We start from the raw sequence: 26,041 nt of genomic DNA on the forward strand, positions 1-26,041 counted from the left end.
GGCCTGATAATTTTCATTGGGCATCATGGATTCATAACCCATAAATCTTCAAATGGGCTTTAGCTTTTCAATGATTTAAGTTTGCCTTTAAATTTCATTTTCAATATTAAATTAGTGGGAAAATAACACTTATATCCCAAAAAAAAGAGAAGTATTTATTCTTAAATGCACCATTACTTTCATACTATTTTTTATTTTAAAATAAAATAAATTTATTTTAAAATTCGCACGCTTAGCGTCCACCCAACATGATACTAATAGGATATCAATATACTGACGGAGTATCACAGAGGATTAAGATCAGTCCTATATGATATCGATATGGTATCAATATACCAATGGAGTATCACAAATAATATATTTTCTACTAATTTAGAGTTTAATAAATAAGATTGTGATTTTAATAATTTTCTGTTAATTGATTTATTTTTATTTCTTAAAAAAAAGAGTTCAATCTCATATGATACCAATAGGGTATCAATATACCGACAGAGCATTAGAGATGATTAAGCTCAATTCTATATGATACCAATATAGTATCAATATACCGATGGAGTATCACAGAGGATTATTTCATAGCAATGATGTTGACATCAACATGCTGTCATGCTTGAAATTAAAAAGGAGAAAATGGGGTAAGAGGGTAAATAGTTTGGGTCATGAGTCTATTAAAGATAAATAGTTTGGGTTGGGTCAATTTATGTAAATAGAATTGAGTCTATTTTGTGTAATTTTCTCAAATTTACATACGTAACAACCATCCAAATATAGCATGACACATGTCAATCAATGATCACTATTGAAAGTGAATCTTTTTTTCCCAAGAGAATTGATTTTGTAGATCACTTCTAATTGTGTTTTTTACCATATATCTTCATTTTGACACTTTCCTCTTTTCTAGTTCTCTGACTCAACAAATTGCAAAATGAGCAATTTGATATTTTTACTATTCATGAAGTGCTTTTCCTACCTAAAGTAGGAGAAGTCCACTCAAATCATAATGATCATAAGACCAAAATAACCTCATTTTAGCTTTGTAAATGCATAATAAGGTGTCGATTTTGGCAAATATATTTGTTGATCCTAGATCATACTGTTGAGTATTCTAAATATGGTTAGTCCACCTTTGGAAGGTTCTTTAAAGTATTGCAATACTTTCTTGGTAAGATGATGATATTGGAATGATTTATGTGACACAAGATTAAATCTATACGTGTATTGTAAGGTTGATATATACCTTAAATAATAAGATTTGTTAGTTGGAATAAATTAATTCTCACAATAACAACATCTAAATTTAGTTAGATTCCACCATTAAAAATTAAAAGAATAGGTAACTTGTAAAATTGTCATTCTAAATAATGTTTTAATTACATTTACTATAGATAGTAGGAATTAGACCACCTGTAATAATTTTATTATTTCCAAGTTTGGTGATTAACACAATTTAATATACTATCAAATCAAGTAAAAATTTTAGTTTCGAATCACGTTATCATATATTAACAAAATATTTTTCACTAAATGAGAATTAATATAGTACTTGCAACTCAAAGGAATATACATTGACAAGGAGAAATATGAAAGGTTGATATACATTGTTTCTTTTTCCCAAAGTTATTTCCGAAAATAAAAATGTGGTAATGAAAAGCGACAAGGAAGAAAGAAATATATTTTCAAAAATTCCGCTTTCTTTCATCTGACGAACAATTCGGAGACTTTTTTCATCCATAGAAGACCACCAGCTTCTCCATTGTTAGGGTTTCATCTGTTTCTCTCTCAAATCAGGTACCTTCATTTCATTGTTTTCCACCGTTCTTAGCTTCCGTATCCATGTTATAATTCGAAATTACCTATTCTAACAACTTAATACGTATTATATTTGTTGATTTTCTTTATATTTGGTTGCTCGATTGATTTTCAGCTGCAAATGCTTCGTTCATTGATGGAATCGTTGTAATTTTGGTGAATTTCACGTTGAATTTTGTTTATTGTGACTTTAATTATTTTTTTCCAGGTTTGATAGGTCCACTTTGGAAAATTGTGTTGTGGTATGTGATGTAATGATTTGGAGATAGGTATTAGGGTGGGCTCGATTTGTGGATAGAGCTTTTTTGTTTGTGGTTGGAATTTTGGAAGGTTATATCGCTAAGTTCTGCTGGAAATGAGTGTAGTTGGGTTTGATGTTGGAAATGAAAACTGTGTTATAGGAGTTGCAAAGCAACGTGGAATTGATGTAATATTAAATGATGAATCGAATCGAGAGACACCAGCGGTGGTGTCGTTTGGTGAGAAACAAAGGTTTATTGGCTCTGCTGGAGCTGCATCGGCTACTATGAACCCGAAATCCACTATTTCACAGGTTAAGAGGTTGATTGGTAGGAAATATAGGGAGCCTGCTGTTCAGAAGGACCTGAAATTGCTTCCATTTGCGACCTCTGAAGGACCAGATGGTGGCATTTTGATTAATTTGCAGTACATGGATGAGAAGCAGAGTTTCACTCCTGTTCAAATTATGGCGATGCTATTTGCACATTTGAAGCAAATTGCTGAGAAGAATCTTGAAACGGATGTTTTGGATTGTGTTATTGGCATACCTTCATACTTCACAGATTTACAGAGACGTGCTTATTTATATGCAGCGAAAATCGCTGGGTTGAAGCCATTGAGATTGATGCATGATGGCACTGCAACTGCACTGGGTTATGGAATATATAAGACTGATTTTTCAGCTGGGGGTCCAACAAATGTTGTGTTTGTTGATGTTGGTCATTGTGATACACAAGTTGTTGTAGCGTCATTTGAACCTGGTCATATGAAGATATTGTCTCATGCTTTTGATAGCGACTTGGGCGGGAGAGACTTTGATGAAGTTTTATTCAGACATTTTGCTGCAAATTTCAAGGAACAGTACAATATTGATGTTTATTCAAATGCTCGGGCTTCTATAAGATTGAGGGCTGCATGTGAGAAACTGAAGAAAGTTTTAAGTGCAAATGCAGAGGCTCCGCTTAATATTGAGTGCTTAATGGATGAGAAAGATGTAAAAGGTTTCATCAAAAGAGAGGACTTCGAGAAGCTTTCATCAGATTTGTTGGAGAAGATAAGCATTCCATGTCGTAAAGCTTTGGTTGATTCTGGTTTGACTGCTGAAAGGATTCATACTCTTGAGCTTGTAGGATCAGGCTCTCGAATTCCAGCTATGGGAAGAATTTTAAATTCTGTTTTCAGAAAAGAACCGGGGCGGACAATAAATGCTAGTGAGTGTGTTGCACGTGGATGTGCTCTTCAATGTGCGATGCTCAGCCCTATATTTCGTGTTAGAGAGTACGAGGTTTGTGCTGTGAACTACTATAGTAATACTTGTGATCGATATGGCTGTGAATTTCTTTCTTTTCTTAGTCCTATTTGCATTTAATTTACCCAAATTAGATTAAAATTTCAATATGGATAGGCTTATTCCTTCTTCTAAAGGGTGTTTAGGTTTAGTGGCCTGAGATACAAGAATTTCTATGCTCTCATCATCTGGTTTTACTTTACTGTCTCAATTATTGTGGTGAATATGGTTATGATGTTAACTGACTCAAGTTTTTCTTCTCTTTTTTCTCTCTTTGTTTTTCAATCTACTTCTCTTTTTATCCGGAGTTTGAGGTTCTATGATGTAAAAACTCTAGTTGTGAAAACAATCTCTTCCATGGCTATAGACCATTCTAGAAGATTCATTGCCGAAATAGTATTACAGCAGTTAATAGAACAAATATCAGAAAAACAACCTCGAGTAATGAATGAAGATATGAATAAATGAAAAATTCATTAGACTACAAAGACAATGGAGAAATTAAGTGACTTTACTATCGAAATGGCCACTCCAGCAGATGCAGATCATGATGCTAATAAATTACTTCAGAAGACATGAAGGATTGAGAAATTCATGGGACTTCGAAGACCATGGAGAAATTAAGAGACTTTTCTATTGCAATGACCACTCCAGCAGATCATGATGCTAATGCACTACTTCAGAAAGCCCAAATATTACTCTGGGAAGCAACATAGTTGGGTGCTAAAAGACGCATAAAATCAAAAGGAATAATTTATTGAGTTATGAGAAGCGTATATGTAAATAATTGATAGATCAGAGTTTGCAATATTCATCGTGGCAGAGAGCATTCTAGAGAGATTAAATTGCATGAAATGAGGACATGACCTAGCACATTTTTTTGACTTAGTCATTCTTTCAAAGTTGGAGCCAGGCAGGGTAACCACAAAAGTCTTTGAAAGGAAAAATGAATAGCTAAGAAAAGCCTTTTTTTGGTTGGGGCAAGGCTGCGTATGTTGCTGTTGTTGTACTAAAATGAGAAAGAATTGTTGTGCATTGGGATAGCTTAGTACATCTGTGTCATAATTATGCCTTTTACTGCTTAAATAGTTGTCATGCTTAGGTACCCAAAGCCTAAAATTCATCTCTCAACTACTATCGTGAAAAACAACAATACAAAACAATGTCCAGAGGATAGTAGAAACAGAACATAAGTGTACCAAGTCCTAACTCTGGCATGAACATTGTTTAGTGCATGACATTTTATTATCTAATTATTTGAGGTATGATAATTGGTTTCATCATTATTTTGAGTTCGGAAATCTTTCATTTGCAGATTCAGGATTCATTTCCTTTCTCCATTGGGTTTGCATCCGATGAGGGCCCAGTTTGCACTCTATCAAATGGCGTATTGTTTCCAAAGGGCCATAGTTTTCCGAGCATGAAAGTGCTCACATTGCAAAGGAGCAGCAGTTTCCACTTGGCAGCATTCTACACTAACCAGAATGAGTTGCCACCTGGTGTATCCGATAAAATAAGCAAATCTACGGTACAATTTATTTGTCCCTTTTGACTAATAGGAGCACTTCTATCCCCAAGTTTTGTTTGGGAGTTCTAGATGTATCATATCACATTTGATCTAATTTTCTTGATTATGTTAGGAATGATTCTCGATAGTTGGATTACTCTAATCTAGTCGTAGCTAAAGTTCTAGTTGTTGAGGTTACGACTTAAGATCTCTAAGCATCTAAATTTGTCGAAGCCCATGAAACCACCTTTGAGAACTTACTACAGCAGACAATTGTATTATTGGTTACATACTTGTTCTTCTAACCCAAATACCCAATTAGTTGTCCACTTTCCTTTTTTGGCTTGTTTCTAATAATCCATCCCTTGAATGATAAATTTTCTCTTGATGGATATCTCAATACATCTGTATATCATATTTCTGAAAAGGTAAGTAGACATCAAAAGAGAAGGAAATATTCAATAAGTCAACTATGTCTACAGGGAGTATTAGATAATGTACTATTTCATTGTATGTTTAAATAGCTACATGCACTACCCAGTAGCTTTGCATATTTTATGTCGCAAAATCTTGGTGATCTTCTCTGTCAAATGAGGCCGCTTTAAAAGGTCCTCCCTGAACCACTCCCAGAAGCAGTTTTGCCCTCCAATGTACAACAGCATACCCAGTGTAATATCCCAAGTGGGGTCTGGGGAGGGTATTGTGTACGCAGATTGTTTCTGATAGACGTTTGCCCTCCAATGTGTGCCCAGAAAAAAGACAGAAATTGAACTTAATATCTCTGCTAAATTTGGACAATCTAGGGTATACAACTGGACCACATGTGTTCATAGCTAATGTACATCAGCCAATTTTGAGATTCAAGTTTCAAAACTAGACATTGCTGGTGAAACACTACGTAGTTACACCTCTGATCCGTTGCACAGTTTGTAATGCAACTTCAGTCTTTTGCATTGCAGATGAGCTACTGACTCAACTATAATTTGCAGGGTTTCAATTTCTCCGATTTACTTGAAAGGAACTTTCAAATCCACTGTTATTATCTAAAATAGTATCATGCATGAGAAGATAAAGAAAAAAAGGGATGTCATTGGTATGAAGGAAACATGATTTTGATAAGCTTTACTGTGACTGAATATCTGCAGCTGTGATGATTTATCAATAAACGAGAAAGAATTATTTTTTGATATTTTCGAGAATCAAGTTCTGGTAGTACATTCACCTTTCTAATTGGTAGAATAATATATAGTTGCTGAAGTACCAGAAAATGTTGTATCAAGTTTTATGCAAATAAACGTATGTGTACATCTATCCAAGAATGATTTTGTATCCCAGAAAAAACACATTTAGGTGGCTTCTGTGACATTAAAGAAAAGTGCAGTAAATTGGAAATCATAATTTTGGTGGAATATTGTGAGCAGTATTTAAATTAACATGGTATTGAGGGATGATGCAAAAAGATATAATGGTGTTAATTGTAGCAGTGATGCAACCTCCCTACTTTCTTAAATATTTGGCTTTAGTAAGTTTCCCTATAAACTCTTTGACCATGAGTGTTATTGGTTTACTACCTTCAAATGTTATACTATTCCTATAATTGAAATAAGTTCTCAAAGCCTATTGTTCTGCCCTTGCAATTTCATGGGCTAACAATGAAAACTTGTGAAACACTCTTTGCTGCCAAAATGTTCATAAAATTTATTACATTATAAAAAATGATAAAGTTGCGAAACACCCTTTTTGGTTGCCCTTATATACCCTTTCAAATATCAGTTAAATTCTCGCGCTGTTTAACTTGGACAGCTTGAAGGTGTAAAATAAGAGAAGGGAAGTGGCATTCACGGTCTAAATCTTTTTTTTTAAAATAAGGTCATTAGGGCCTTTTTCTTTCAGGAAAGTTTCTGGACATCTGAACGACTGACTAATACTGAGGTCAGTGTTACACGAGAACCGGAAAGCTACAGTTAATGTTTGTGATAGTCTTTTAAGCATGTTAAGAAAATGCTCTTGGGTCTAACTCGATCCCAAAGATAGCTTATGAAGTGAGGATTTTGTTTTTATTCTTATGAGGTGAGGATTGCCTAAAGCCATATAATCAGACAACCAGTTCTCTCAACCAATGTGGGATACCTCAACATCCCTTCACACACTGACTTGGACATTTGGAGCGTGATCAACATAATATAGGGGTCCAACACTAGGTAAATCAGGAGTAGAGATGAGTCTGACTCTGATACTAGGTTGAATTGTGTGACCTTATTGTTTAAAAGCTTCAGTTGTTAGGGAATACATATTTTTAGTTACTTAGTTATATTATGTTTCTACACTGTATAAACAACAATAACAAGAAAAGAGACCATAATTGTTATAAAGGTTTCAAAATTTTCAGTTGGAGGACAGGAAGATGGCTTTCTGCTAGCCTATTTCCCTGAGAGCTCACTAATGTGTTGCATGTTAACTGTTATTCTCATGTTGAATATGATCAAAGGACGCCTTTTATTTAGGGTTTTAAATGCTTTCATGCATCCACCAGGATCTAATCTTATGCTGTAAAAGTAGTTATCAAATATCTGTCTTTTTGAATCTCTCTGGTTGGTGCGTCTAGAAGCTGAGGAGATTTGTAGCATTAACTTTATTTCTTTCCTTGCTTAAGAAGGCAGGTTATCCACCTTCTGCTTCCTTGCTGAATCTCAATGTGCAACCGTTTGAGAAGAATACTTACCTGTAAAAATAATTTAGTTTCAGCAGTTCTAGTAACTAAAATTGATGCCAGAGATATGCCGTTGCTAAGTATCTTAAGAATTTGAAATTAATGCTCTCATCCTTAATGCCAAGTTGACTCCATCAATTTGTCAGTTAATCTCACACTGTACTATTTTCTTTTTCCAGATTGGCCCATTCCAGGTTCCTCATTCTGAAAAAGCAAAGATCAAAGTCAAAATTCAATTAAACCTCCATGGAATTGTTACAGTAGAATCAGCCTGGGTAAGTACCAATTTTCATAGTATGGAAATTCATTACTGCATTTTGTCATTCCTTCAGCTGATCAAACTTACTTGAAGATGTAACCCAATATTGTTGCTGCATTTTGTCATCTCTTCAGCTGATCAAAGATCAAACAAGTCATTCTACGTCGGAAAATAATATTGATACTCATGCAGAAAATATGGAGGTAAGCATTCGTGGTGCTTCTGGTGTCATGCATAGTACTGATGATACTTACTCTGCACATTCTGCTGTATTATTAGTTAGAAATTAATAGTATCTACTTCTTGAAATCCCTGCTTAATTTGCGTCCTTTTTTGGTGCTGTTTGGACCTCAGTGTTAAGGACTGGTGGTTTTCTTCTTGTTGTTTGTTGGGCACTCAAAGTTTTTTGTTACAATTTTGTCATTTCTTTAACTATAAGAATTGTAGATAATAATACTTTTTATGTACTTTTTAAACATTTAAGTTTTTTTAAAGGATCTTGTACTGTGTCCCATGGAGATGGTTGGTTGAGTTGTTAAGGCATAAGAGTAACAACCTGAATATTTTAGATTCGGATTCAAGCTGTAACACTCAACATGAGCCCATTTGTTCTAGCCTGTGTGAGCACTGAGCAGGATTACCCAATACTTATGCTACTCATAGGTTGTGCAGTGATTTAGTCGAGGTGTGAAGCTGGTTTCGGCACCATCATCTTTTAAATAGAAGTAGCATATAAAAGATAGATTCATCTTGTTCTTTGCTTTTCCTAGCCAAATGAAGTTGTCCTCCTCGAGGACGTTAGCCTTGTGTGACTTCAAATGATCGGCAACAATCAGGACCCAGGGAACAAATCCTCAAAGTTAAAAACATTAGAAAGAGCTGATCCCTAGCATAAGTGCTCAAACAGTTCTGAAAGCAGCCAGAGCTTTACATGGCGAAAGTTCATATATTCACTCCTTCTCTTTCTTATTGATGCTGCAGTGTCGCCATTACTTTAGTTAGGGCATACTCTAGGGTAATTGATTATTTATTTTCCTTGAAAAGATGTATACAGTATACTTATCCGATGTCAGCTCATTATAATTTGGTCATAAACTAGGACCCGACACTAGGACATCAGTGAGTTGTTATTCCATTGTGTGCTATTGTTCTTTGGTTTGGAAGCCTTTTGGCTATTTGAAATGTGTACTTGGCTACTTGTAAATGGATCCCTGTGGTTCTTTATGTAGGGAGATGATACAAGGAAAAGTAAGACCGTTAAGAGACAGGATATTCCTGTTACTGAAAGTGTTGATGGTGGAATGACCCTCATGGAGCTATCCCAAGCTCAGGAAAAGGAATACCAGTTAGCTGAGCAAGACATAAAGGTGGAGCGAACTAAAGATAAGAAAAACACCCTGGAGGCATACGTCTATGAAACTCGTAATAAGGTATAATATCAAACTTTAAGTCTTATAATTATCTTTGCTTGAAAGACTTTAATTGAACTGATTTGTTTCATACTTTTAAGTTAAGAATATATCTTTGAGGATATAACATTTTAATCTTTAAATATAAAGTTTCAAACTGAAGCAGAAGGTTGAGGAGTGATGAATGCATCAATGCATAAAAGTGAAATTTTACTTCTCATTATCCTTTCCTTTACAAGTCACGTTCTTTCAGGTTTTAGTGTACCGTTGAATTTGCAGTATCACTTGCATTTTTAGGTCGTCCTTCTGAGTAATTTTTGTTTTGCAAATACCACTATATGACACTCATAACTTTTAAACGCATGTTGGAGTTGATACATACTACTTCTTTATCACTATTTGGTACCTTGTCATTTTGTTACGGAAATTTGTGTCCTTTTCCAGCTAGTTTCAAATACACCATTTTTTAATTTTGGTTTTGGTTTAGTTATTGTTATCAGTATCTGGCCCAATTCCTTTACTTTATGCATCTATTTGAATAGATTTTGAATACCTACCGGAGCTTTGCTACGGATTCGGAGAGGGAGGCTATCTCTTGTAGTCTACAACGGACTGAAGAATGGCTCTATGAAGATGGAGATGATGAGTCTGAACAGGTTTATGCAGAGAAGCTAGAGGATCTTAAAAAGGTTCTTGTCATTTGGTATTAGTTGCAGAATTTTAGTTTTTCTTTTCCAATGCCTATAAACTGTTTGAAAGTGACACAACCAACTTTATGTTATTAGATGGTGGACCCTGTGGAGCATCGATATAAGGAAGAAGAGGCACGGGCACAAGCAACACGACATCTATTAAATAGAATTGTGGAGCATCGGATGGCTGCAGGATCACTTCCAGCCAGTGAGAAAGATGCTGTATGACCTTGTCTATATATAACATGCTACAGTCCACGGGTCCTTGTGACATTGTGATTAACCTGAATTTTTTTCTTTGAAGGTCATTAACGAATGCCATAAAGCAGAGCAGTGGCTTCGAGAGAAATCCCACCAGCAGGAGACATTGCCCAGAAATACTGATCCAGTATTGTGGTCTTGTGAAATCAAGAGAAAGACTGAGGCTTTTGAAGCGTATGTTCGTCATCTTAAAAACCTGCCTAATTAACATATGAATCTTCTTTCCCTGCATGGTTGTGAGACATCTTATGGTTGCATGTTTTGTGTACATTCATTCACCCACAAAATTAGATTTTTGCACTGTCTATAGAATTATACAAGAACAACCAAGCCTGAATCCCTTCAACATCCATTTCAATCTCTTAAAAGATATATGCTACTACTATGTATTGAAATTCTGAACAGTTGAAGGTTTAATAGAATTAGAAAATGCTTGTTAGATGCGAGTGACTTTTGAATTTATCTCTAATTTCGGTTTAGAAACACATACAACCAAAAAGCCTGTTAGCAGTTTTACATGATAAAGGTTATAATCGTAGATATGTGTGTGCGTGTGAGTATACATAGGTATACACACCCATCTCCACACACATATATACTTCCACTGTTTTTCAGACTTAGAGAACGTACTCCTCATTTTAAACTGCCTACACTTATCACATACACGTAGAAGAGGCATCGCTTCCCTCAAAGCGAAGCAATTCTAGCCTTACTCCTTAACAAAGTAGTTAGAATTTACTACTGATTTTTTCTTGAATGATGGTTAAGACCCAATTAGAAGATACTAGTAAGTGTCTCTTGAGAGAACTACCGCTTATTGGTTTTGCTGCATCTCTTGTGTTTTTGAGCATCAACTTTTTCTTTGCCTGATGTGCAACAATTTGTGAAACACATTTCAGGATGTGTAAGCATGTAATGAGGCACAATTCATCTCCCCAAAAGACTGAGGATGGCTCAGGTTTGGACCCGAGAAGTAAAAGGGAAGATGGCATGGATGTAGATTAAGCTGCATGAGAGACAAGTATGACAGCAGGCATGACAAATGATCAGATTAATTGTTATTGAGGCTGAGGAAACACCAGCCACTTGAGGCGTATTACGAGTTATCTCTGGTACTTAAATCAAATCACATTCTCTATTTTGGGTAGAATCACTTGTTATCTATGCAAATTTTGCTTTTCTCATGATGTGGATTCACTTCTCCAAGTCATTGTGTTATCTTAGTGGCCTCAAAAATATAAATTGATTATGTGCAGAGTTTCTGCTGCTTTTTGTAGTTTTTTTAACAGCTTATAGGAGGCAACACATGCTGGAAACATTCTGTACTTGGATATTAACAAAAAACTAAAGATTTTTCATCCGTTTTGTTCTGATTGTTCTCTGTTGTGAGTAGCGCAATACCCTTAGGGGTTGTTTTGGTTGCGGATAAAGTTAGATAGGAATTGTAATGCAACAATTGTAACACATGGATAAAAGAATCATTTAATTATCTGGTGCATATGTATTCATAAGTTTTGGTATATTGTATTAAAAATGGGATATACGATATATAATAAAAATGTTTTCAAATTTACCATTGTTTGTTAAGTAACATAAAATTGAAAAATGAATCAAAGTTAAGTCCCTTACAAGTTATCCCTTGTTAGACCCGGTATAAAACAATACTACTGAAATTGCTGTATAAATTATATTGGGAACAAAATGTTAACCAAACGCATGATAAAATAATACCAAAATTTATATCAGGAAATGCCTTTCTTATTGTCTCTTTAGACTGGCATGTTTCTTTCTGGGTTAGATACTCATGACATCAATTTGATTGAAACGTTGTTTGCGTAATTGCAGAATTGAAGTTGAAATCACCCTCTTTATAACACAATCAATCAAGAATCGCGCAGATACAAACGATGGTTTTTACAGATGTGATATGATTAATTATTTGAAAGTAAACTTCAAACCGTTTTTTTTTGTTGTTTATGCAACCATCATAGAATATTTTGGATACCAACTAAGATAGAATACTAATAAATCACATAATATCTGAAATTATTTTTATCTTTTTTTTTCGAAATTCTGAAATGGTAAGGTATTTTATAATGGATTTCGACTCTCTTAAGGTAGATATGCCAGAAAACCCTTGATGTGAACTTTTCATAACTTCTTTGCCGGGCAAGGATTACTTGGAATTTCATGTCCCCCTTTTACTCTTCGAACTCCTTGTTTAGAGGTTCTTTTATATTTTCCCATTTGTCCAAACGTTTTCTAGCCTTCTCTACCTGAAAATTTTAAAAAAGAAAAAAACACAAATTCATTTACAAACTTCTTTGTGCATCCAAAGAACTATTGACTTTAAACTTAAAGAAAGTTATAATACTCTCACGTTCACTTTTACTTGTTTATTATACTAACAATAGATGTCCACTTTTACTTATTCAGTAATAGTTCTTAATTTTACCTTTTTCATTAAATATAGTCATTTCCAAAACATGAAATTTATTATGAGCCCGTTTGGATGAGCTTTAAGTTGGTCAAACCAACTTATAAATCCTTTTTTAGCTTTTAGACGTGTTTACCTAATATTAACTTTAAGCCATAAAGTTCTTAAAGTCAGTCAAAAATGAAAAGTTAGGATTTTTAACTTTTTTTTTTCTAAGTGCTTAAAGTCATTTTGTTTGACCATGGAAATTACTTTTATATCCCTTATATTTTAACTAAATTCCCAAACTACCCTTTTTATTCTTTTAACCCTAAAATTCAAACACTTATTTTCAACATAAGCACTTTTATTCAAACACTCAACTGCTTATTTATAAAAATAACTTTCAGCACTTCAAAGTTTTAAAAGCACTTCATGCATAAAAGTTACTTTTTAAGCCATCCAAACGGGCTCTATATTTCAAAGGTGATAAAGTAAAATTGTCATTCTATTTATTGGAAGTGTGTCAAATTAATACTGGACAAGTAAAAATGAACGGAGAGGTAGTAGTTGAGAGGAAGTGAGTTAGGCACCTCTTTATCCCAATCTGTACGGAATGTGAACCAAAGCAGAATGAAGGTTTGCATAACAGTCCCTCCAATCATCCCAGTCCATATTCCCTGCCATTATATCAAGTTAATACACGTGTATATATATGTGTGTGTTTGTTCTTAAATATTTACAGATATAGAAAGGCTTCTAATAAAATTGTGTAATTGAAAAACCTTAGCACCAAGGTCATATTTGAAGCCAAGAATACATCCCAATGGAATTCCTACACCATAATAACACCCTACGTTCACGTATGCAACAAATGCCTGCCATCCACAACCAACAGCAACACCTGAAAATTCACAAAGAAACAAAATTATTGTAAAAACTTATACAGATTTTATGTGAAAAAGATCTGGTAGTTACTACTTTAATCAGCTACAAAGACTAATATAAGTTCATATGAACTTGTCTAAAAGGAAAGCATTAATTAGTAGGGTATCTACGGACATGTGCACAATATCGAGGTGCACCTAACATCTCGATAAAATATATGGTTCCGACAGTAACTTCAAATTATTATTATTATTATTATTAATAATAATAATAATAATAATAATAATAATAATTTGATTTACAATCAAATTAATATTTATAGACAAATTGATGGATTTCTTACTATATTTTGGGGTTAGAATAAAAACTATTGAGTTTATGTGAATCCATAGCGAACCATTTACCATGATAGATGTGAGTTTAGACGAACTCAATAACTTTTACTTAAATCTTATATTTATATTAGGAAATAAAATAAATATATAAAAAAAATTTAATCATGAACCCTACATCTAAAACAGCTATAAATTCGATAACACATTCAAAATTCATAAATTTAAAATCACGCCTTCAATTTTGTTTGCTATGCAAGTCAAATAAACTGTTACGTCAATTGCCAAAGGAAAACATGTCAGAATGAAAAAAGTTTGTATTAAAGGCATGATAATAATTAACGCACTGCATAATGATGAGAAAGAGGATTATATGTCCCTTCGTGGCACCACTTTTATCATTTAGCATCACTCATTGTTTAGTACCAGTTTTGGGTTTTTGACTTATTTGGATTCGCAAGGGAAAGACCTGGAGATAAAATGTTCCTTTATCAAAAAAGACAATTTTGAGAGCTTGAATTTAAAAATTCTAAATAAAAAATAAAGGTACTTACTATTGCATCACAAATTTTAATAGTACTCAGCTCTTAAAAAAGTAGACCTCAAAATCCTAACTCAACTTTGAAAATTAATTTACGATATGATAGTAAACAACCTATTTTTTTTATTTTTTTTCAAATGGGACTATCTAACAGTGACACATGAGCATGATGAATAGTCGCGGTATTGTGACAACACTTTTTTTTGTCAAATGAATTAGCCTGCCTGCCTGCCTGCCTTATTTGTTATGGTTATGGGTGTCTTTTTCTCCTCTTCGTCTCTCTCAAACAAGGAAGTGATGTCAACCTCTTGAGAACAAACAAAACAAAGTTCTTCGCACATTTAAGATCTCGTTTGATTTGCCGACTAAATTATCTCGATATTATAATTTTAAAGTTATTTTGAAATAAAAAGTGGAATGAAATAATATTAAATTTAAGATATAAATCTATTTAAAGATTAATTATATTTTTAACTAAATGAAATATAAATTCAATCCTAATAATTTTGAAATATTTTATCTTATCCTGTGAAACAAATGACCCAGATGCTAAGCAAAGTTCCTTCCAACTACTCCATTTGCAAAAGCAGGAATCATCACATTAGATCAGCTTACGCTCGTGGCTCTTCTTTGAATAGAAAAGTCAACAAAAATATCTTTTTTAAAAAAGTAATTTTTCATCTATATGCACTATATAATTTGTGAGGATGGATGTTATATTGATCGCCCTTTATCATGTGACTGCTTCCATGCAACATATAATTAATATTAAACATGACCTATCTTCTCAGATTTAAGTTCTATGACTTCAATCTTTAACGTTTTTAGCATTGAATTTATTGTATTTTAAAAATTATGTCTATATCAAAAATATTTGATTTCAAATGAATTTGGAGACGTCCGTCCACCCCTGTATCTAGTATAAAGCTAGAAAATCTAGTGACTTTTGATTTTGAGTTTAACTTTTACCTGCTGATGGTGTAACTGATTAGTTACATGGAAGAACAAGACATATAATCTGTTATCAGGGGCGGACCCAACATGTATTCGAACCTCCTTTGGCGAAAAATTATACTATTTAGATATGGTTAAAATATTTTTTTATGTATAAATAGTAGATGTCGAACCCCCTTCGACTAGTTCGTGTGTCTACCTTTTTACATTTTGAACCCCTTATTAAAAATTCTGGTTCCGCCACTGTCTGTTATAACATGTTATATTACACAGATAGTATAAAAAGTACGTATATAACTTTAATATCCCGTAATTAAGGAGATTAAGGACAAGATAAATATCTTACCAGATAAGACTGGTTGAACACCATTGAGAATGAGTGTGACAGCTAAAAAAGGGCACAAATCAGAAACTGCGTTGGCTACAGTTTCACCCTCAGTGAATGCATAGCTGATAACATTGCGCAAACAGAGCACAATTATAGCTTCCACCACAGCTATGAGAAATGAAATGAATGTCACCACAAACACTGAGAATGCTGCTGACTTTGGATGTGCTGCTCCTAGCTCATTGCTCACTCTCACACTGATCAAAAGAGTTTAACATCTATAAACCGACAGTATTAAAATGTCTTATAAGTTATACTATATCAGTATCACTTCAAGTATGGTTTGGTAACTTTCACATTATGACAAGTAATCTATTATAACAGGTAAAATTGTACGTCTTTAACGTAAAAATATTTTAAACTGTCATGGTATATAGTAATTTAAATGATTGCTAAAGTACCACCTATCTTTGATCTAGAAATGGAATATTACACAAAAATGAATGGTTAATGGATAATCAAGAAAAGTACTGTAGGGAAAAACTGACCTAGCAGCAGCATTGAACCCCACTGAAACCATGAACATCAGCCCATTCACTGCCATGCTACAAAAATAAATATAAAAAGATAGTCTTAGTTCATTGGCAAGTCACTTTAACTTTTCAAAACAACAGAAGAAGATCCAAAATTTAAAAGACAGTGGATGCGTGTAGAGTACAATTGCAATCATTTCTCCTTAGTGACGAAGGATAAAGACTCTGTATAAATACACCCATAATTTTTTTTTTATATATGTATAGTTCTAGTAGAAGACAACAGGGAGTGGTGTGAATCCGCGACAAATGTTGACCAAGAAGATCAAGTCATAGCTAGTTGATTAACAACTTAAAATTTTAGAGTGGAATAAGTTATTGATATTGGCACTATGATATATAGTAACTAATTAGTGTTAAGGGATCATGTAGCATACAAGTAAATACAAGGTTCAAAGTCTCACCAAACTGAGATAGAATCCAATGCAAGCTCAGGATTCTTAAGCAACCCTGAAAGCAACACCAGAATCTGAAAATACCATGTCTCCAAACACAACATAACAGCTGAAGCAGCCGATAACTTCACGAATTCCCATAATCCACTAAAGGCCTCCCATCGAAAACCTGTCCAAGTAGTCTTACACCTTTCACTTCTCAATATGTATATAAACTGAGCCACAACAATAATCCACCAAGAAAGACTCAGCACCAGTGATGCCCCTATCAATCCCAGTCCAATTTTGTATACGACAATCCAACTGAGCAATAAGTGTACAAACAGAGTCCCTAGGGAAATAAAGGCACTAGGGGCTACAATACTTTGAGATTGCAAGAACTTCTGTATTGGGAAGTTCACCGCGTAAGCGAATATTTGAGGGATTAGTCCATACACAAATACTGCTGCTTCTGATGCAACTAGTTTCGATTCACCAAGCGTGAGCAGTATGTTCTTGGAAAATAAATATACCACAGCTAGTGGGATGCCTGTTAAGGAAAGTACTATTGTTGATCTTTGTAGGTAGACTCCTAACACTTCATATCTATTAGCTCCATATGCTTGTCCACAAAGAGTTTCCACTGCACTTCCCATACCTAGCTGCAATCAATAAGAAAAAAGAAAAAAAGTTATACATGTTAAAAGTTGAAAATTGCTTAACCATAATGGACAAATATATATAAACAACATATATATCAACTAGCATTTCATTGATAAAAAGTAGTACCATAAGTCCATAAGCACATAATTGGATGCCTTGATTGCCAAGAGAAGCTGCAGCAAGCTGAAGGTTCCCAAGTTGTCCCGAAAAGATTCGAGTAGACATGGACATAACATTATTGATCATGTACACAGACACTGCAGGGGCTGCAAGTACAAAAAGCAACTGGAATTCTATCCAAAAGGCGGACCTAATTCGTTGAAAGTAAGGTAATTGGGAATCTGAGAGCACCTCCTCGAGCTCAGAGCTAGCTCCATGAGAAGCCAACAAAGGCTGCTCAGCTTCCGACTCCATGATTTTTCCCATGTTAGTGAGCTAGTTGAATGAAGTTAAAGTAACTTCTAGGCATATAAATAATAGATGAAGCTGTCGTCTCGATGTTTAATGTGAGATAATGAAAGGTATATAATATATGTCATTTTGTGAAGAATGGAATTAATACATGGTATGTAACAATCAGTATATAGTTGGAGTTGTTAGATGGAATATGTAAAGATACTTATCTTTTGCACTCTTTATATCAAAACTAATGCATTACTCTTCCTGTCTTCCATATGAAATATACGTAATTAATAATTGCAGACATCTTTTGAAAAAGAAATATTTTACTATTACAAATTTTCAAATGAACATATCAGATGTCCTATAAGGCGTCCACGAGGAAACAATAATTCTCTTTTTAATCTGTATAAAAAATAATGTCATTCTTTTTATTAATAAATTTTTTTTAAAAAAAAACAGTCAAATGCCCCTTAATTTATAGGCAAGTTAGTAACTATATGTCAATTCTTTATGGGATTTTATTATCTCTTTCCACTATTTTAAAATAAAATAAATAATTTTTTAAAAGTGTTGAATTACACTTCTCTTTTTCTTTTTTCTTTGTTTCTTATTATCTATCTATGTATCTATATCTTCTCCCGTCTTTATTATTATCATTGTTGAAGCTTAATCAATAAATATCTGATATAAAATTTAATAATAATAAATGCATTTTATAAATAAATATTTTTTAATAAATTTGTTTAGAACATATCTAACAAATCAAACTCATAATTGAGGAAAAAATCGAAGAATCAATAGTTGAATTATTATTTCTTTTTTTGGAAAAACTAACAATTGAAGAGAAATCTGAAGAATCAACAACGACAAATTACTTATATACCTAATGACTAATTTTATTTATTTATTGAATTGTTATTGGTGGCTTTGAAAATTCAGCCACCGTCTCTCATAATTGCTTTGTTTTTTTCACTTTATATGTCACCCCACGCAATAAAACTTTACCTTTTTTTCCTACAAAAGTTTGTGGGAGAGGAAAGGGACTGTGTGAAAACATTTTGACCCAAAAAAAAAACAACTTTTCAGGAAAATATTTTGATGGGTCATAACGATTTTTATTTTCATCACTAGTCTTCACCATCTTGGTTTTTATTTTTTGGTGAGGTTTCAATATCGTCATATTGAAATTTTTACTTTAAAATTTTAATTTGATGTTCGATATTCGTATTAGAGTTCGATTATTTTGGATTCACGTCGTATGAGGCTCCATTTGGAGAGAGACGCTCCCTATCAAGAATTTTTTTCATATCAAGGACTCAAATACGATACTTTTGATTAGGCAGAAATAGCCTCATTTCTTTGATGGTGAAATTTTCACTTTTAAATTTATGCTAGCCTCCTAATTGGCCAAGTAACATTTATGCATCTCAGTGTGACTTCCAAAACGTGTATCAATTCCTCAATCTTGTTCATACACGTTTTATGTGTTTAACAATGATGAAGCAGGAGCATCTCATAAGATTTAGTTGATAAATAACACTTAATAAGTCTTATATATGGTGTTGAGTTGAAAACAACGCTCCTAACATTTAGTACTCTGAGTTTTATTACCTAACAATTGGCCATCTTGAAAGAATGAAAAGATCCCACACCTCTCAATCATGTTGGTGCCAATTTTGCTTGTTATGTGTACGGCAATACTTGAATTCTTTGAGCCTTTGCTTCTCCAAATCTAGACGGTTTTTTTATATATTATTGGTTGATGATTGGAAAAATACAAAAATAGTCCAGTTAAGATCTCAACACATTTCTTAATGGTTTCCGAAATTCTCCTATTACGACTATTCATAATTTTAAAAACATATTATTCCTACATAATTAAACATATAAATGCTATTATGACATTAATTAAATAAATTATGAGAAATTGAGAAGATTATCTTTGGGTAAGAAGCTTTATGGTGTAACCGGTTGGGCTCAATGGGCTTGTCGTGTGTTTGGTTATGGAAAATTTACATACATATTAAGAAAATATTTATCATTTATAGCAATAATATTTTTTTTTCACTAAACACTTATAATACAATTTTAATACATATTAGCGAGAATAATTTATAAAACTCATATAATGCAAGTTTTATTCATGGATAATATATTTATCACATACTTTAATACACTTATAATACATTGTATCAATTTCTTACCAAACAAGTATAATATATTTTAAAACACTTATAATACATTTATATTGCATGCACAATTCACTTTTAATACATAGTAGATATATCATAATATTGTTATATATTGCTATAAATGATAATAAATAAAAAGTTTCGCTAAAATCAGTAATTATTTATTAAAAAGTGTTTTTCCTAGTAATTTTTCCTTTGATTATTGGGGTGTCACGGGGGGGGGATTATGTTTGGCCAGTTAAAATGTTTTAAGTATTGTTTTAGATTAATCAAATTTCATAAGTGTCATTGCACACTAATTATCTCATCTCCACCCTCCACCCTTCACCCTCACCCGGACCTTGACCCCCTACTCCCAACCCACCCTCACACCATAATGTTTAATTATATATAAATGTCCGATGTTTTGTCCATGCGGAACTTCTTATCCTAAGATGGGATGTCGCATACACCCCTTCTTATGAACCCAACATCCTCGCTGAAAATAAGTAAGAAACTTACTCATTTTTTTCAAAAAACATTTTCTAAGATAATGTTTTCATAAAAAAAATATTCTCCATACCAAACACACCTTAAAGCTGGAATCATTTCTTTTTGGTGATTAATTAGATTGGTCAAGGTAGTGTCAATTAATTGGTTATAACTCATTTATATTCTTCTTATTATTATTATTACTCCAAACAATTTTTAATGGATATCTGAATGCTAATTTAATGTGATCATTGGAAAGTATAGATGCGCATCAATCCTTAGTTCCACTAGACCTATAACCAAGTTTAGTTTCGCATATTTTCAGTCAATTTGATTACAAAAGTTTTTGTTTTTGGTAGAACTTACATGAATATGAATTGGAAAGAAAGAAAATCCACTAATGTATTCCCATATTATTTTTTTCATGATTCATTCAACAATGGTTTTTTACTGCTGTCTTGCCACGTAACTAATCGTTTTTTCGCTTTTTCCACCTGGAAAAAATAAAGGGAGCTAGATTGGTTATTATGGAGTACAAATAGAAACTGAGCCAAAACATAACGAAAACAAAATGAAGCTGATTTTAACAGAAAACTACTCAATGTTCTACAACATTAAAACTTTTTTTTTGTATTAACCATCCGGTATCAAGTATTCACGGGCCTGACTAATCGGATTCACACCGTAAAAGGCTCATTTAAGGACAGAAAAGTATTCTCCATTAAAAATTAATATATTTCTCAATTTGAAATTTCTAGTCAAGAGTGGAAATATTTTATTCATCCACCACATTCTTTAATGATTCAGAATATTAAAACTTTGACTTGAATTCAAACGTAATAATACGGATCACTTGTTTAGTAAATTTTTAAATTCCATAAAATTCAATTCATTACTCTCTTGGTCGCGTAATTCTTGTTCACGTGAAAAGCAATAAGGGGACATAAGTTTGATATGTATAGACCATTTAATTAATTTTAAATAGTACACTTTTATAGAAGCTAACAAATTCGTTATGTTGTGGATAGGTTAAAAACTGTTCTGTATTAATTACAGTACATTAAGTATTGAAATAGAAGAAACTGCGATTTTAGTCCCTGTATTATTATATAATTTCAGTTTTAATTCTTATATTATTTGACTATGCACATTAACCTTCAATTATTTGAAGTGTGCAAGTTTGGTCCTTGGAGTTAACAAAAATTAATTATTTAACAAAATGATTATTTTGAAATATGTAAAATAAAATAAATTGAAGGGTTGGTAATTCTAAATGCTTGAAGATTATGTATATAAAATTAAAATTATATTTTATTCATTAGCTCAATTTTATTCAAATGCTCTATGCTCTATTTTTTATTCCTTAGCGACTCGTGCTTCTCCTCTTTTTTAATGATTACTAATCAAGATCAAATACGATTACATTTAAGAATTTAGTAGGTGGATAAGCTCCTTAAGGCTATCAACAGTGTCCTAACAACTTTCACTCTTTAAAAAATTTAACTTTTAATTTTTATTGATTTAATTTTTTTACCCACATAATTAATATTAAGCATTTGACTTTTTTTATTTAGAAAATATTAACTTAACCAAATGTCTCAAGTTTAAATTTCAAGTTAAAAAAAAAAAAACCGTACCTCTTCGTCCCAATTGGTTGTAACAGTGGCCCATACTAAGATAAGAGTTTGCATTGCTGTTCCACCAAACATGCCAAGCCATAATCCCTACATATTTACCCAAATTAATTAAACGAATTTGTTTTAATTTCAATAATAGAAACTAAAATCTAAAGAACCTTTTAGTCATTTGTCCACATTATTCCAATTTATTTTATCAGATAAGCGAATACCGAATATCAAGATGATTTAAATTTTTAAAGGAAACAAAAAGAAAGTAAAGTGGGGAAAAGAAAATATATACCTTAGCTTCGAGTTTGAAGTAGAAGCCAAGAAGAACACCTAATGGAATGCCAACAACGTAGTAACATCCCACATTAACGTATGCCACAAAACCTTGCCATCCACACCCAACAGCCACCCCTTCAAACATAGGGAAATTAAATAAATAATCAGAAAAGCATATTCTTTTTCGTACCAATTAAGCTTAATACATAATGAGCTTTCTAAATTTGTCAAAATATTTTTTTCAGACACTCGAACTAAGTCAGGATCGGCTCTGCCGCAATGGATGGCAGAGGGTCCGTAGTACCCAAAACATTAGAGTGATCCATTTTCATAGATGAAAGATCCGGTGAATCAATTCAATTAGATACCACTTACCTAGATGCAGTGTTTGTCCCTCGAAGAGAAGGTAAAGATCAAGATATTAGGGATTCTGAATCTGACTGCACTTTCCTCCGGTCAAACGGATCCAACTGACATTCATCTCTAAATACTAAGTTTCAACAAAATCTATCCCTCACTCTCCATTATTTTTGTTTATACTAGTTCTCTATAGTCTTAATTAAAAAGTATACAGGTTACTGTTTTCCATATGATATTTGTCCTGTCCTTGTCAAATCAATTTCTAAAGTGAGTTTAGCATATAATCCAAACAAAAGTCACATGGAAGTGTTCTGATTGAATTTCTCCTTTCTATTGAATATACTTGTTGTTTGTCCTTCATGTCTGCCTCCAATATCTACAGTTGTTTTTGTTTGAAATTTTGCAAAAAAAAACAAACTGTGCAACCTCTATTTCTTTGAATTGTTTTGACAAAACAAGTATAGAGTACATTTTTGTAGGCATGATTACTTAATTACCATAATTTCAATAAAGGTTGATGGAGGACTCACCAGATAAAACAGGCTGAATGCCATTAAGAATTATAGAGGCAGCCAAGAGTGGTGCAAGTTCTGAAGTTGCTTTAGCAATAGTTTCGCCTCCTGTGAATGCATAACTCATCACATCCCGAAACATCATCACTATTATGGCAGCGACTACAGCAATCACAAATGAGCTCAATGTCACCACCAAAACTGAAAATGAGGCCGATTTTGGATGCCCTGCTCCCAACTCATTGCTCACCCTCACACTGCAAATTTTTAAAATCAGATCTTTCTAAACTTAATCAAGTTCGCCTGACCCCTCTTGGAACATGTAGCTCCGCCACTGCCCTGATGTAATTGAAAAGAAGAAAAAAAGACAGAGGAAGAGAAGGCCTTACTACGATTATGAAAGCCTTTACTAACTACAGAACAATTTCTAGTGTGCTTTAATCATGAAAATTGAAAAAAATATGCAGGGGCGGATGCAGTTCAAAGGTTACAGGTTCAATTCTAAAATCACGAAAATTGCAATAAATAACATGTATGATACAATGACTTTAAGAATATAATGAGTTCAATACTAAGAATCCTAAATCCGCCTGTGATTGATTATGTAGTAGTTCAGTAAGAGATTGCTAACCTTGCTGCCGCATTGAACCCAACAGATATCATGAACACCCATCCAAGAATTGTATTACTGCAGAAAAAAACTCCATCATCAACCCAAGAGGAAAATAAAATGCAGAGATAATTAATTGATAACAAGATATTCACTAACCAAACAGCTAGCGAGTCTAATGCAACTTCAGGATTTGGAAGCAAACCAGCAACTAAAACCAAAATCTGAAAGTACCAAGTCTCCAAGCACAACATCACAGATGAAGCAGCTGACAACTTAAAAAAATCCCACAGCCCAGAAAATGCTTGCGAACTAAATCCATTCCACGTTTTCTTGCATTTATCGCTCCACAATATGTACATAAATTGCGCTACGACTACTATCCACCATGAAATACTTAAAACCAAGGCTCCTCCGAATAATCCCCACTCGAATACATAAAGCACAATCCATGTTAGGAAAAGATGGAGGACTAATGCTGCTGCTGCTATATACGCACTAGGATTCACGATACTCTGGGCTTGCAAGAACTTTTGGATGGGGAAATTGGCGGCGTAAGCAAATATTTGAGGAATTAGACCGTAAACGAATAATGCAGCTGCTGATGCAACTTTCTCTGATTCTCCAAGTAAGATTAAAATTGGCTTTGAAAATAAGTAAGCCACCATAATCGGTATTCCAGATAACATAAGCAGAATTGTCGATCTTTGAAGATATATTCCCAATGTTTCATATTTGTGAGCTCCATGTGCTTGCCCACATAGTGTCTCCACTGCACTCCCCATCCCTAACTGCTCCAATAAAATTGACAATTAGTACATGACTTCGTCAAGCATTGTCCCAATTTATGTAGACAATTTATGTGGCACCTTTCGTATTTTAATAACCAAATGAGTTTTACTTACTCCCGACTTTAATATCGATTTATTACGGTACTTTTTCTAGTTTCCAAAGATATAAAGATTCTAGATTCAAATCAATGAATTGGGAAAGAGTGAGTATATGAAATTCGAGCAACCTAAAGAAGCTCTGCTCATATGCTAGATCGATTAAACAACAAGGAAAGGTATTCCTGTTGTAATTTGTACAAGTTTAATTGAATCAAGTTATTAAACTTAGTACTCCGTTCCATGGAAAAAAATGATAGATTCAGTTTGTAGCATGTAAGGAGGACAGATAAATTTATGACACAAATCTAAATAGATGAGATAAGGTGATAGAAAAAAGGGATTACCATGACGCCATAAGCCAAGAGTTGAATACCTTCATTTCCAAGTGAAGCAGCAGCAAGTTGAAGATTACCAAGATGACCACAAAATATTTGAGTAGACATAGAAGTAATATTGTTGAGCAAATAAACAATGATAGCTGGAGCTGCTAGCCGAAACAGATTTCTAAATTCTACCATAGATGCCCGTCCGAGCCGCTGAAAATGCGACAATCTTGCGTCGCACAATAGGTCTTCAAGCTCACACCTTATAGTTTCCACTGCTTCTTCATCCATGCTTTCTCTTCACTACACTCTCAGATTTCAAAAGAACAAAACTTTACTAACCGACATATTAATAATAAATTTTCAAACGGGCTCTTACTTTGAAATTGACTATATGAATCATTTTGGAAGAAAAAAATATAGATGCTTTTCTTTTCATCTCGATATTCTTTTTTTATGTCTATAAAAAAGATAGGAATAGTGACGTTTGGTACCACTAATTTGACTCGTGTTCTTCGAATATAATCAAATAAAAAATCAATCAGCAACCCTAAAGATGTGCAGTATAGTTCGGGGATATAGAATGAATAAATAAATATAAAAGGATGAACTGCACAGTGCACACTATTGGTTAAGTGACAATTATTTTGATCAAATAAAATATGCGACATAGAATTCGGACTCTCTAAATTAAATGTGCACTACTGTAAAAAGAACAACATTGTAAAGGTAAAACCAAGATTCTTATTCCTTATACATAGAGATGCAATTTCGAGATTAAAAAATAAAGCATCACAACATTTTCTTAGTAAAACTAAATCATCCAACCTCCTAGAAACAGAGATGTTGTATTTTCAAACAGCTTGACAAGTGGCAGAAAATAGTGTCCAAAAAGAGTGCATCAATTTTAACATACGAAACAACAATCAACTCTAACATGCTAAAGAAATTCCAGCTTCTTGTTTGCCAAAATAACTTCTATACCGAAATTAAACAATAACACAATTATTAGTGAATATATTTTTAGAAAATGTTTAATTCATTGAATTAAAAACAAGATATAAACATATGTTTGTTTATAATGGATAAACTTGAATAAACTCTTTATTTTTA

General features: G+C 33.2%; 3 protein-coding genes across 4 annotated transcripts; 1 reads left to right on the forward strand and 2 right to left on the reverse strand.

The window, feature by feature from the left end:
* The first annotated feature begins 1,607 nt into the window (after positions 1-1,607).
* On the forward strand, positions 1,608-11,695 carry LOC129872010 (heat shock 70 kDa protein 16). Its single transcript, XM_055946837.1, has 10 exons — positions 1,608-1,788; positions 2,018-3,334; positions 4,653-4,865; positions 7,734-7,829; positions 7,948-8,016; positions 9,043-9,243; positions 9,765-9,911; positions 10,008-10,136; positions 10,219-10,349; positions 11,075-11,695. The coding sequence occupies exons 2-10, from the start codon at positions 2,165-2,167 to the stop codon at positions 11,178-11,180; spliced, it is 2,262 nt and encodes a 753-aa protein (XP_055802812.1). The 5' UTR covers positions 1,608-1,788; positions 2,018-2,164; the 3' UTR covers positions 11,181-11,695.
* Positions 11,696-12,009: 314 nt separating this feature from the next.
* LOC129872011 (protein DETOXIFICATION 40-like) lies at positions 12,010-17,908 on the reverse strand. 2 transcript variants are annotated; one of them, XM_055946838.1, is made up of 7 exons: positions 17,391-17,890; positions 16,632-17,263; positions 16,183-16,239; positions 15,653-15,891; positions 13,377-13,495; positions 13,185-13,271; positions 12,010-12,451 (listed from the first exon to the last, which is right to left on the reverse strand). In XM_055946838.1, the coding sequence occupies exons 1-7, from the start codon at positions 17,688-17,690 to the stop codon at positions 12,377-12,379; spliced, it is 1,509 nt and encodes a 502-aa protein (XP_055802813.1). In that variant the 5' UTR covers positions 17,691-17,890; the 3' UTR covers positions 12,010-12,376. The 2 variants fall into 2 exon arrangements, with proteins under 2 accessions (XP_055802813.1, XP_055802814.1); XM_055946839.1 differs by lacking the exons at positions 12,010-12,451; positions 13,185-13,271; positions 13,377-13,495 and adding an exon at positions 15,449-15,553 and having other exon boundaries at positions 17,391-17,908.
* A 2,672-nt stretch (positions 17,909-20,580) lies between these two features.
* LOC129874797 (protein DETOXIFICATION 40-like) lies at positions 20,581-25,378 on the reverse strand. The gene is made up of 7 exons (XM_055950156.1): positions 24,950-25,378; positions 23,875-24,506; positions 23,737-23,793; positions 23,124-23,362; positions 22,250-22,368; positions 21,967-22,053; positions 20,581-20,823 (listed from the first exon to the last, which is right to left on the reverse strand). The coding sequence occupies exons 1-7, from the start codon at positions 25,217-25,219 to the stop codon at positions 20,752-20,754; spliced, it is 1,476 nt and encodes a 491-aa protein (XP_055806131.1). The 5' UTR covers positions 25,220-25,378; the 3' UTR covers positions 20,581-20,751.
* Between the last annotated feature and the right edge of the window lie 663 nt (positions 25,379-26,041).

Source organism: Solanum dulcamara, chromosome 11, assembly GCF_947179165.1.
Source record: "Solanum dulcamara chromosome 11, daSolDulc1.2, whole genome shotgun sequence".
NCBI classification, from domain to species: Eukaryota; Viridiplantae; Streptophyta; class Magnoliopsida; order Solanales; family Solanaceae; genus Solanum; species Solanum dulcamara.

What these genes read in the sequence shown, in the direction of transcription:
- LOC129872011 (XM_055946838.1), bottom strand. Translation starts at nt 17,690, where the DNA reads ATGGGAAAAATCATGGAGTCGGAAGCTGAGCAGCCTTTGTTGGCTTCT. An exon ending in GGGTTCAATGCTGCTGCTAG is followed by an intron (nt 15,892 to 16,182) that starts GTCAGTTTTTCC and finishes TCTTTTGATCAG; the next exon opens with TGTGAGAGTGAGCAATGAGC. An exon ending in GTACAGATTGGGATAAAGAG is followed by an intron (nt 12,452 to 13,184) that starts GTGCCTAACTCA and finishes TAAAATTTTCAG; the next exon opens with GTAGAGAAGGCTAGAAAACG.
- LOC129874797 (XM_055950156.1), bottom strand. Translation starts at nt 25,219, where the DNA reads ATGGATGAAGAAGCAGTGGAAACTATAAGGTGTGAGCTTGAAGACCTA. An exon ending in TTAGACTCGCTAGCTGTTTG is followed by an intron (nt 23,794 to 23,874) that starts GTTAGTGAATAT and finishes TTTTTTCTGCAG; the next exon opens with TAATACAATTCTTGGATGGG. An exon ending in ACTTCAAACTCGAAGCTAAG is followed by an intron (nt 22,054 to 22,249) that starts GTATATATTTTC and finishes GTAAATATGTAG; the next exon opens with GGATTATGGCTTGGCATGTT.
- LOC129872010 (XM_055946837.1), top strand. Translation starts at nt 2,165, where the DNA reads ATGAGTGTAGTTGGGTTTGATGTTGGAAATGAAAACTGTGTTATAGGA. An exon ending in TTCGTGTTAGAGAGTACGAG is followed by an intron (nt 3,335 to 4,652) that starts GTTTGTGCTGTG and finishes TTTCATTTGCAG; the next exon opens with ATTCAGGATTCATTTCCTTT. An exon ending in TTACAGTAGAATCAGCCTGG is followed by an intron (nt 7,830 to 7,947) that starts GTAAGTACCAAT and finishes TCATCTCTTCAG; the next exon opens with CTGATCAAAGATCAAACAAG.